Below are 12941 nucleotides of genomic sequence, written 5' to 3' on the forward strand. Positions count from 1 at the left end.
TGTAAACTACAACCTTTCTGCCAAGTGTGAAAAGCTATCCTTTTATTATGAAATTTATACATTTCTATTATAAGCTGAATCCCATGTTAATAGGCCAAAGCTTCTGTTTAAAATGATTATTTTCAGAACCAAGTACATGTTTTTAAAATATGCTAGGCAGAGCTTAATATGGTAAACTCTGATTTTTCTTAATTTGACAAAAATGGACAGAAGGCAAAATGAGAAAAAATTTATTTCCTCCGTGTTTTATCCACTGTCGATACTGTATCTTTGATGCAATATATTTGCAAAGAAAAAACAATCTCAGCTTTTAGTTTCCATTTTAAACATCTACCGTATTTACAAGCTGTTTAGAATAACAAACACTCAGACACGCGCGCACACACACACTCACAGACACACGTGAGTACATATATTCTTATCTCTGGTTTATACTGAATGCTGGTAGAGGCAATGAATACTTTCAGAGCCCATGATCAGAAAAGGGAAAACCATTCTCCTTCCTCCCACCTACCTTCCTGGAATCATTTTCAGTATTCTTTCTTCCATTTCCTCATGCAGAGCTCATTGCCAGACTTGTACAGGGTTAAGGTAATCATTTTTTACAATTTATTTTTACTTAAACTATAATAAACTTTAAAAAAACATAAGCAGACATGATTTTTCCCCCATTTCTATTATTTTGGTTGTAGAATCAAGTTTCATATATAAAAAATCGTGTTTAACCACAATTACGCTAAATCCAAGAGTCATCTGGAGCAGCCATCTCATTCTCCACTACTACTCTGCTTCGAATTCCAGGGTATCGCCCCATCTGTGCAGATACCACGCAGGAATTCATCCTTATCACAATCTTAGATGACCTTTCTTCCTTCTAGCTTGGATCCTCTGAATCATAAATTGTCAGGTGCAGAGCTGAAGCATAGAAAAAAGGTATAACCCTATATAATAGGTGTGCCTTAGAAGAGAGCTGTCATGTAACCTTGTGATGACACTCAGCTCTGGTCCCCCAAAGAATGTTATGCTGCTTCCATAAAACGGCAGATAATGAAGTTCAGTTCACAAATAGAACTTATTTTCTCTAATTCAGAAAGAATATGTGGCTGATAGGCAGTAAAGAGAAATTCTTATCACACATAATTCTTGACAAGATGACTCTGGAGAGGTGATTCAAAGCAGAAAATATACATCTGTTTCAAACAAAATTAATACTTCACTCACATACCTACCAGATCTATTTGTATAATAATTAACTTCTCTCCAATCACCTAAACAAATGAGAAGGACTAGGTATATATGAACCAGATTTTTTAAAAAAAATGAAGTGAAGAAAAGAGAGGCTGGTTTTTTAATACTTAATTTAAAAAAAAAACTATACATATCCAACGTAATATTAAAATTTATGCTGCACAAATACACGGTAATAGCTAATTTTCCTCTTTCTCCAGATAAATAAAACTCAATTTCCATATATGACTGAAACAGAAAGTTCAAAGTCCATTAATAGGCTCCAAGTATCATCTTAGCCTTGAATGACATCTTACCCTTGGTCTGTGTCCAAGCAAAGTAATTTTACGTGATTAAAATATACTACAAAAAAGAACAAGAATGAATATTGAGGACTTTAAAAAAAAGGGGGGGCTGTGTCCATATGCATGAAAAAGTAATGAAAACAAACACAAAAGTCAATCACAATGCGGGCAGCCTTTTATAGTTTTGTAGCTAGTAAACATAAATGCAAAGAATTCTCATGCAAAATTATTGTTATCTTCTTCTCAAGTCACATATTTGGGAGGGAAGAGTTTTGAAAGAAAACAATAACCTTAGCCTCTGGCCAAATGTAAGTTTAAAAGACTCAGTTCTGGATGAATGGGACTCAGTGCAGCAATCCACCACATGAAGATTTCCTAAGCAGAGGCAGAAGGATGCTGCTCAGAAGCAAAGTGGGATTCATTAAGGCTAAGCTACCCTTGCTTAGATTTGAGGCTGTTTTTTCTTATATTTTCATATGAGATGGAAAAGTAAACTAACCCAGGAAGAAAAATACATCTTTTTAATGAGCTGTTGTTTCTTACGTAAAAACTTGTATTTTCACTGCCTGACATTTGGTACACAGAGTAATTTTCCATAGTTCACTCGGGAGAGAAATCTTGTCTGACTAATTCTGCTTCAAGGGTCTGTAGAAGTATCTCAGATTTACTTGAAATATTAAAAAAAAAACAACTTCAAATCTAATGGAAGTTAATCTTCCAGTAATGGAAACTCAAAGAAGGCAGAACACTGATGAAGTCTGTTCGCTAATTTCCTGAAAGGTAATTAATCTCCTTTTACCTTAAAAATATAGAGCCTCACCACCTACTCTCCCAAGTCCCTTAAAGATCAACATCTTGTATTAATCTAGACTTTTGGAAAAATTATAGTTCTTTAGAAAAAAGTGAACATATAAAGTTTTATCAAGTATTGAAAAATGGTGTAAAAATAGGGCTTACACCAAGTTATAAACTGCAAGATTAACCAAAAATTTGAGTTATAAAATGATTTTTAACACTGAATAACAACAACAGCAAAAGAGCTAGGAATTTATAACTTATTCCAGAACTCTCTCTAAAGGGGGAAAAAGCAAAATCAAACAAGAAAAAACCCCGAAAGATATCAATAAAACTATTTAAAGCAAATGAAAAAAACTAGCGTTTTAATTACATATTTTTACTTTCAAATTATGGAACCCTGAACGTTTTGGCAACTGTGAACTAAAGATGCTAATGTGTGTATGCTGGAGTCTTATATACTAATCAAAAAGGCTAAGCAGGGAATCTAAATGAACAGCTCACTAATCTCCAAGGGGGTGTGGGGTGGCAGGGGACAGGGTTGAATAAGACATGTATAATCAACTTCATTAATGAAAGTGTGTATATTTCTATATTATACTTTAGTTCCAATTATTTTTAAGACATGACTCCTTCTTTAATTATCAGTGCTTCCCCTGATGCAATTATTAGAAAAGTATTATGATTTTAAAAAGACTATATGTTTTAGTCTTAAACATTTGAAGTTCAGGTTTTTTCTTTTTCTCTGTGTAGGAAAATGAAGTATCTTCTATTTAAGACTGGAAAGGCTCCACTTATCTTCTCATCTAGGCAATGACCATGAAGAGATCATATTCATCTCAGAAAGGGAACAAGCAGCAGGGAGCATAATTCCTCTGAGAGGATTTTAGATAATACAGATAGACAAACAGATCATATATTCAGTTTCAGAAGAAAAAAGAAGAACCTGAACCTTAATGGCATATTGTAGATTTGCCAAAATAAGGCAAACACAGAACATAATGACAGCATCAGGAAAAATACATTTTAACTGGTCAATTTAGAAAGGGTACCTTTGTGTAAATGTTCAGTAAATCATCTGACAAAAAGTTTTTCAACAGTAAATTCTGCAAAGTGTGTGAAGTCTGGAAACCTCAACACAAGGCACATTGGCTCCTGAATACCCACAAAACTTTAAAATTGGAAAAAGGAAAAGTAAATCGGTTTTGGAGTGAAAATGCAATCAGAGGCTATATATTAGCTATTTACTTCCTTAGCTTTCATTCCCTCCACTGAAGTGTCATGTGATACTGTAAGATCTACATCAGAATTAGGAGGAAAAACAGCTTCTATCTCCTCTCACCTCATCAGAAGACACTTTAACCCCACGCTGCCCAATACGGTAACCACTAAGCACATGTGGCTAGCAAGTACCTGAAATACGGCTAGTACCACATGGTGAAATAGCAATACTTTGGATATAATGGACTAAACAAAATGTATGACTGAAATTAACTTCACCTGCTTCTTTTTACTTTCCATTCACGGGGGCAGAAAGATGGCTGCTCCTAAATGCTCAGATGTACAGTCTTCTTTGGAGTTTCACACAAAAGGAGAAAAATTTTCTGAAGGATTTAAAAAACGCCATATGTTGAAAATTAAATCTAAACTGCAGTTCCCACCTAGTCTAATTGTAAATCTGAGTTATATATTTCCCTGAATACATACATTTAAAAAAAAACCAATAAAATTTAAGTTATGAGACAACATATGAATTAAGTCAAGTTCATCACAGTTATAAATATTTCAAATTACAGCTACACACTATAAATCACAGGAAATAAAATTCAAGTAATAGAATAAGAAGAGAGGAGGAAAATAATAGGCAAAGTTTTAAAGAGGGATATAACAATAAGAACTGCACCATTTGGATAATTTTGTTTGAAAAACTTTTACTTGATTAACTGAACTGCATGTGAATAACTTCAAGAGCTAAGAACTCTTAAAATAAAAGGCAATCCATCCTTTCTTTAAATTCCAGGACGTTCACCTTCTTCTTTGAAAAGCAAAAGTATTTTCTTCCCAAAACTGACCCCAGCAGAACTTGCCCCAAGTGGGAGAAACAGGGTAGCTGGGACGCACACAGTGTTGGAGCCCATCTGAAATGTGGACACAGGAGCTGGCAGGAGTGTTCACGGGACTGAGTCACTGACTAACTGGCTCCAGGAAATGCCAGTGATGAAGCTACGTGTATCTTGAGATTAAGTATTCATTTTAAAGGAAACATCCAATGGACTGGCATGAAGTACAGACTACTAAAGAAAAATGAGCAGCACAGTTCCTGCTACGTATAAGGAAAGGGAAGGGGTTAATCCCAAAGGCAATTTAAATAATGGTATTTTATTTTTATATATATAAATAAATGTTCTGAGAAATCTCAGACTTTATAGTGCATTGTAAAAAATTAGTGCAGTTTTTTTCATTAAAGTTTTTAGCGCTCAAGGAATAAGATAAATCTATGTCTGTTCATAGTCTTTTTCACTGTACATTAAACTTTTATACTGCTATATGTCAAACTGAAGGTTTCTACACTTGTCTGTTTTTAAAAATCAAGGTAAATGGATTTCATGTTTTATGACAAAACATGGCAATTATTTTTGGCAAAAAAATTAGAAAAATATGAGATCATAGTTTAGAAAGCAAGAGTTTGTTGATTTAAAGCATAGGCAATGCATAGGAAAAAACTTTTTTTAAGGATGTATTTTAACAGAACTTTATCCTTCATGCACGATGTTTTCTCAGCAGCTAACTTAAAAAAATATTTCAGCTTTATTTGGGGATGGAGACAGTGACAGGAGTCAGGGTGAAGGGCAAAGGAGAGGTGCTTAACCAAGCCCACTCTATGTTCAAGTCTCTCCTACAGGATCAAAGGGATACCTGCAGGCATCTTCTGCTCGCTCCTCTTTTTTTTCCAATCTCTTGGAATTTTGAGGGAAAAGAAATGAAGTTATAAAACACTGGCTCACACTTCAGCCCCAAGTTCTAGTACCCCAGTTTCGATTACAGTCACGTATTTATCTTCAATCTGAACCAGAAGTACTGTCTTGTCGATGTGGGATCTAGTACCTGGATCTCTGCTGCAAGGCACCCAACGGTGAATCACCTAATGATTCAGAATAAAACAAGCAGTTAGTGGCAGAGACCCTGAATACACTCACAGACTCTATCCTTAAGATCAGAGGTAGTAATTCAGTTTGGTAATTAAGCATAAGTACATAAATCAGCTAAAAACCAGGCATACCAGTCAGGCTACAAAAAAGTCAGAGCACCAGCTTCATAGGAGAACTTACGTGGCCTTCCATGCCCTCCTGGGGACTCCAGTCTTTCCAGCTGTTTCTCCCAGCTTTTAACCGAATACCCTCATCAGGCCACTGCAGCTCTTTCCTTTTTGACAGGTTGATCCCATCCAGAATCTGACTGGGATCCACAATCTGCAGTATAAATAAATATGGATCATTCATTCAAAAATGAATGAATGAATTCAAAAACTCACTTTCCCCTCGATGACAAATAATTATATAATCCCAAACAGAATTTCTTTCACTGACTATAACGGAATAAAAAACCACCTAAAGAGCCACCTGAACTCCTTTTAGCCTCCTAGGAGACCTTAACTGCAATGGCCACATAACCATGGCTGAAGAGGGAACAAATACCACCAGTGAAAAACTGCTTGCTTTCAGTTTTTATACTGGCAGAAACATTTTTTCAACATTCAAAACTGTTCTAGTCTTCAGACTAAGCAATATAAGGTGTGTCTTCACAAGAGTCCTTCACTCAAAAAAACAAGAAATAAAAACAAACAAGTAAGAGAAACAGTGCAAGAAGAACCGTGGGCTTACTCACCTGGACTCTGTAAATCACCTCCCCCTTTTTGGCATGGGAATTATTGGCAGGACTTAAGGTGTTGCCGGGCTGCGTATCAGCGGCACTGCTCTGACCACCGTCTGTCCCAAGAAAGCCCACGAGGGTGTGATGCTTGCAGGCTGGGATGCTTTGGCTGGAGCTGCTAGAGGAAGGCAGGCCATGCTGCACACAGGCCGGGCCGCTCTGACTGGAGGGTTCCATCTGGTTCACCACAGAGAGGCGGGACTGGATGGATGACGGTAAGTTGCGAAGCGATATCTGGCTGGTGGAAGAGCGCCGACAAGGCACAAATCCCGTGGTGGACATCCGGAGAGATGAGTGCCGGCTGCTATAGCAGTATGACGACTGGCTGGCTACAGAGGCCCGGGCAGGGGACTGCCGGACCAGGCTGGACTGCACAGAGTGAGAGCTGTGGCTAGCGGCTGGGGAGGGAGAAACAACAGCAGCGCTCCTTCTCAGTGGGATGACCCAAACACAACTGCTTCTTCAGTAGTTTCTAAGACTTTCTCCCTTAAGCCTCGCACCTTAAATTAGTTGGTGAATTTAATATTTATACCTAAAAATTTTAAAGTTGCCAAAAAGAGATAAATATCTGAGATCTATTTTCTTATGTGGTTTTTGTAACATAAATTCTATTTGCTGAAGCTTTTTAAAATTCAAATTCTGGGGCATAAAAAAATACAATTAAATAATTTATAGGAAATAGCAGGTATTTAGGTTGAGATAAATCCTAAAATTTCTTTCACTGAAATATTTCAGAATACATGAATATCTCATAGAAATGAGACAGTGAGAAATATTTATTAAGGATCTACTATGTGGCAAGCTCTGTAGCTACTATTTTTCAAAATACAGTATTAATGCCCTTTCAATCTATCCCAATGACAAGCTATACTACCTACAGAGGCACAGTGATGCCACACTGTAATATGCATGTACATTAAGGGATCACTACTGAATATGAATGATCAGTGATACTAAATAGTAGGTTATCCTGTGTCCTTTCTTCTAATGGCTCGATAGGGTTCTTCAGATTTGTGAAGAGTGATGTGAAGATTATTAGAAAATTATTATCAATTATATTGAAAAATAACTACATGTACTTTTTAATCTGAAAATAAAAAGAGCTAATCAATGTTAAAAGTAAAAGGTGTATATAAGAAGCACACTGGCAGTTTTAGGTTTTCACTCAGAAGTTAAAAAAGAACATAACAAAATGTCGATCACACACCTATTTAGAGTCTTAACAATTCCAGTGCCATTACATTTTTTTGAATCATTTTAAGTAAATGTTTTTAAAACTTCATCTGATCCATGCAAAAAGAGGGGGAAAGGACAGTGCTGGATCAACCGACCAGCCATCCAGGAACAGGTAAGATGTGAGTCCTGCTGTATGCCAGGTGGATTACAGCTCTCATGTAAAAGACAAATTAGTAAAAGAATAGCTTCCTTTGGGATAAGGAAAAATTTCTTAAATAGGATACAAAAAGTATTAATCATAAAGGAAAAGATCAGTAAATTGCTCTACACAAAAATTAAGAACTTAACAAAAAAAGGCAAGCCACTCTTCACAGAAAGAGAAGGGAAAGCCAAGATACAGAATGGAAAAAGATGTCTGTGGTACAGAAAACTGACCAAGAGTTCCAATCCAGAATATACAAATAAGAAAAAGGTAACCAAGTGGAAAAATGGGCAAGAGACTTAACATGTACTTCAGAAAGAAGATCTGATAAACTCATTTAGAAGTTTCCAACCTCAGGTATTATTAGAGCAATGCAAATTAAAAATATGCAACTAAAGACCACCCCCCTTCTCCTGTCTCTCTGAGAGAGCAGGCAGCAGAGGTGGAAACAATGATACTCAAAGCTGGGCATTCCTCTAGACGACTGGTCAGAGTACCAATTGGTGTAAAAGAAATAAAAAAGAATTCTGGAAAGATTTTTGGCATTATGTATCATATCTTAAATATTCTCATAAACTTTGACTTGATTCCATTTTTAAAGTTTCCAGCCTAAGAAAATAATAAGTGATTACAAAGATTCATATACAAAGATTATTACAACACTCAGAAGAAACCAAATCGTTGTTCAACAGGAGAGAAGTAAATTATATTAGTTAACTATTATTGGCCTTTAAAAATGATACTTTCAAAGAAATACTATTTCAAATGGTGTATATTTATATATACTAAATGATTAATATAAACAAGTAGGATAACGTCCTATTGGGAATCAAACAAAACATTCTATTTATATATTTCCAAGTAGGTAATATGTCACCCTCTTTATACACACATACTACCTGAACCCCACAGTTGAGAGGCTAACATTACACACATAATTCTGTTTCACATTACCTAGTGCTGGAGGGTAAGATGTGACAGGCGGATGGAGTCCTGCTCCCGGTCCCTGGCCTGCGTTTCCAGTGCTTCCTTGGGATGTACTGCTGTGGGGATCATTGGCAGTTGTCGCACTGTTACTAGTGCAAAAGGCTCCACCTCCAGCATCAGAATCTTCAATATTGCCACCACTGTTACAGCCAGCTCCACAACCTTTCCTTAACCTAGGAACAAACACCGGAGTAGGAGGCATGGTCCCAAGATCACTTCAAGATAGGTACTGTATTCCGAACATTTAATGCTACTAATGTTCACCTTTGGAAATCTTCATGGGGCAATCAACATTAAGAAGCAAAAGAGTCTATGATGTTTGCGTATCTCCCTCATACTCACTGCCTCCGTTCTTCTAATCAACTTCACTTTTACACTACACTCTATCATCTCTGCTACACCATAACAAAGAACTGCACATAACAAGTTGTTCCATTAAGATCTCAGCTGGAAATAGTATCCTCGTCACTGTATACAACCCACGAATACCTAATTGATTTAAATTAAACCTAATTTATTCTGTAGCACACCTGAAGAGAACTGCTGTAATAATTTTTCTTCTCTTTTTTATTTTAATTTTTTAATTTTTTTGCGGTACACGGGCCTCTCACTGCTGTGGCCTCTCCCGTTGCGGAGCACAGGCTCCGGACGCACAGGCTCAGCGGCCATGGCTCACGGGCCCAGCCGCTCCGTGGCATGTGGGATCCTCCCGGACCGGGGCACGAACCCGCGTCCCCTGCATCGGCAGGTGGACTCTCAACCACTGCGCCACCAGGGAAGCCCTCTTTTCTTTTTTAAAACGTAGGGTGACCAACTCTCCTGGCTTGCCCACAACTGTCTCAGATTGGCACTGAAAATCCTGCATCCCAGAAAACCACTCAGTCCTGGGCAAACAAGGCAATTCCAGCACAACACGTATTTTTTGAAAAGAAAACTTCTTTGAACACTACCCTGGTTTGTATTCTTCCCTCTGTTTGAATAGGGGTAGACGTTAAAATGGTGAAATTTTACTCTTTAATGCTGGGTATTCCTGGAAGAATCTTAAAACACCTATTTCTGAGTCTGCTGCTCTAGTCTTGTTTGGATTAAGTTTTGGTATTTAAGGATCTGAACAACTCTTAATCTGAGATTTTTCTTTGCCATCCATCAAATTATGATGTTCCTGTACCATATATCATAATTTACCACACAAAAGGCAGAGGAAAAAAATTCATGTGCATACTTGAAGATACTAAATATTTGAGATGTGAGTGCTGACTAACTGTTAAAATGGCAGCAGTATCTCTGCATCTCACAAGGAGGAGTTTCAACATGGACAGCATGCTCCCCCTACTGCTGGAACGGAATACAAAAAGAATGTAATCGACTTGCACCAGTTTCTTTTATTTTTCTCTCATTTGCCCTGTTTGCTGACCCACACATTCTAATAGTGGCAATAAGCTGCAATAGAGAGTTTAAAAAACTACAAGGAGGGAATTATCCAAGATTCTACTAAACGCTAGAGCAGTGGTTCCTGACCAGACTACTGTACATTAGATTTACTTAATAAGAGTTTGCAGATACAAATGCTCAGATTCTACTTCATGAAGCTCAGGTGTAACAGGTTTTTATTGTACCGTGGCATCTGTACTTTTCCTACAATCTTTCCAGGTGGTGCTAATGCACACTGCCTAGACTAAGCGGGTCAGGACACACCACCACTGGAAAAGGCAGTCCTAGGGCTCACCTGTGCCAGGTTGACACTACGAAGTTTCTGATATTTCCCAAGCTGATAGGTCCCCCAAGAATTTCTTTAAGCTGTTCATGGCTGTCAGAGTAAGAAGTTGTCAGGGGTGAGACGAAGATCGGGTAGCCAATAGGCTGGTCACAAGATGAGTTTATCATGTTCCTCAGAGCTTGCTTGGCATTTTGGATGCTACCTCTCTCCGGGTTACGGTTACGTAGGAAAACAAGTTCCTGCTGTTGCCCTGCCCAAAGGCCTCGGACACACTCCTTATTCACCTGAAAAGCAGAACACATGGGAATTAGGTTAAGGGGCCAAGAATAAAATTTATATAAACAGAAGAGTGGAAATGGGAGGGACATAAAAGACATTACGATAACCAACTGTGAAAAGCAGGAAACAAATATAAGCAGGTCACATCTGAACAGGAGTTAACTATTTTCCACTGTCATTAGGCTATTAAATAATAAACACCTACAGAGCTCTTCCCTCTGCTGTCTTGTAAAAATACCAAGTAAAATGTAGTCCATTTAGTTTTCTAAATTGGTGAAGCACTGAATTTTGTAACTAAGATAATAAATATTTTTGATAGAAATGAGAGGTAACAAATATTTAGAGTCGAAAGGATGTTTGTGATTTTGGGGGCTGATTAAATGAAGAAAAAACATTACAAACTATCAAAATAAAATGTCAGAGATTAAGCCTCCTAAAGCCCTGAGATGCTTAAAAAAAGCAACAAAACAAAAAAGCAAGTTAGAGTGAACCATTTACAGTTAGCTACTGTGAAGTACAAGCTGTAGTATTATTTTGCAACCTAGGAATCACATCTTATTAGCAATACAGTGCTGACATTTTAGGAAGAGATGCTTCCCCAAGAGCACATATAACAGGCAAGAGAGAAATAAGCAAAAAATGTAAGGTTTTATGGCACATGAGAAAATTTCAGAGGACAGAGTAAATTACTGACAAAATAAATTAAGAGCTCAAAAACAATAAACGTTAATGTAGTATGGTCATTATTTTTGTTTTCTATAAAAGAGTTTCAATTACTTTTTAAAAGTTTGGACACAGTTATCTAAGTTCCATTGTTTTCAGAGGCAAACGTGTGCCTCCAAACCTTACTTTAATGACCCTGAAGCTAAGGTAGCGTCTGTTGAGCATGATGATCTTGTACTCGTTGGCGCCGTCATCCATGACGTGCCGCAGAGCAAGCAGGGAGGGTGAGTTGGCGAGGACTGCACTCCGCCACGCAGGGTCCCCTTCGTGGGCTATGACGAGGTTCTTCTCATGAGACACAATGGCTTCGTAGAGCACAGTGGGGTCATCGTATTCATCCGGAGAAGTGAAATGGTCCTATACACAGAGATAAAAAATACACCTACAATTTTAGGAAAAGAAGAGAATGACTTCCAGGATGATGAAAGCTTCTGAAATTACTAAATCAGTTACTAAATTAAAAGTCTTAAAAAACTAGTTTATATATTTCATTTCAGCACATGTTAATATTATTAGACATAAATTATTCAAGTCGGTTTTCATATCTTCATTCGTTTTTTTTTTCTGTTAAAGGATTCTCTCACTGCTATCAGTTAAGGGAGGCTAAAACTACATAAAAGGTCTCTAAATTGCGTTTCTTTTTAACTAGGTGCTTTTCACTTAAAGCCACATCTCTAGAATGATTATAATAAACCATTTTATCCTGCCTCTCATTTAGTTAAGATAAGGCTCAAAACTGTGAGCTCTGAGGACAAATTAAGGGTCCTAGCCCTAGAGAAGCTAGTAAAGTCTTCCCTAAAAAACCTCTCGGCCTTATGTGACAAGTCGTTATTTAATATCTACCACATGCAAGACTACGTGGCAGGTAGCATGGATGAAACAAAGGAGTATATGAAATGTGTTTCCCATTCAGAATCCTAAAAATTAACAGGGGATACAGGATATAAATCCAAAATAATCATAACACAAATCAATTTCTGAAATGGTGTGCTATTAAGGAAACACAAATATTATATTGGCTGCCTTGATAAATTTTTACATCCAGGTAAAGTGACTCATTTGTGCTCAAGTCAACTGACTGGAGTATGTGCTATCTGGAGGACAGACAGTGACAGCAAGAAGCCGATGTCCCCAAGAATGCACTTCCAAGTCTGGGGGTTCATCTACATGAGACTAAGGGAAGTCTTCACTGTACACGTGGGTACATAATGTAAGAAGTTCTCCGATACAAGATTTCATCTCACTCTTACAACAACCTGGTGAAGTAGATTGAGCAGGTAATACCAGAATTTTACAAATATCAAAACTGAAGCTCAAAGAGGCTTAACTGCTTCCTAGGTTTAGAAAATTATATATGATTGTAATGCCAGGACTTGAACACATTTTTTAGAGTATTTTTTCATTCTGATTTTTAAAAATTTACGATTATAAAAGTTAACTGCAACACCTTTCAAATCCAGTTGCTGTGATTAGGGAAAGCTACACAGTGCAGGTGGTCTGGGGCTGGATCTTGAAGAATGAGTACACTTTCAGTGGATGGAGACGGCACCGTGGGGGAAGGGAAAGGACTCCAGGCAAGGGAAAGGACTCCAGGCAAGGG

At 37.5% G+C, this 12941-nt stretch overlaps 1 protein-coding gene across 6 annotated transcripts in view; it reads right to left on the reverse strand.

The window, feature by feature from the left end:
• Positions 1-213: 213 nt before the first annotated feature.
• Positions 214-12941, reverse strand: part of PCNX1 (pecanex 1) — a 171087-nt gene continuing 158359 nt past the window's right edge. For 5 of the 6 annotated variants that reach the window (XM_067731811.1, XM_067731819.1, XM_067731797.1 and 2 more), the window contains 6 exons: positions 11468-11698; positions 10349-10623; positions 8590-8795; positions 6213-6655; positions 5657-5797; positions 214-5469 (listed from right to left, as the gene is read on the reverse strand). In XM_067731811.1, the coding sequence (XP_067587912.1) occupies positions 5329-5469; positions 5657-5797; positions 6213-6655; positions 8590-8795; positions 10349-10623; positions 11468-11698 (1437 nt within the window). In that variant the 3' untranslated portion in view covers positions 214-5328. The remainder of the gene's footprint in view (positions 5470-5656; positions 5798-6212; positions 6656-8589; positions 8796-10348; positions 10624-11467; positions 11699-12941) is intronic. The other variant, XR_010942113.1, reaches the window with a different exon arrangement.

The sequence above is a fragment of the Pseudorca crassidens genome, chromosome 1 (assembly GCF_039906515.1).
Source record: "Pseudorca crassidens isolate mPseCra1 chromosome 1, mPseCra1.hap1, whole genome shotgun sequence".
In the NCBI taxonomy this organism is placed as follows: domain Eukaryota; kingdom Metazoa; phylum Chordata; class Mammalia; order Artiodactyla; family Delphinidae; genus Pseudorca; species Pseudorca crassidens.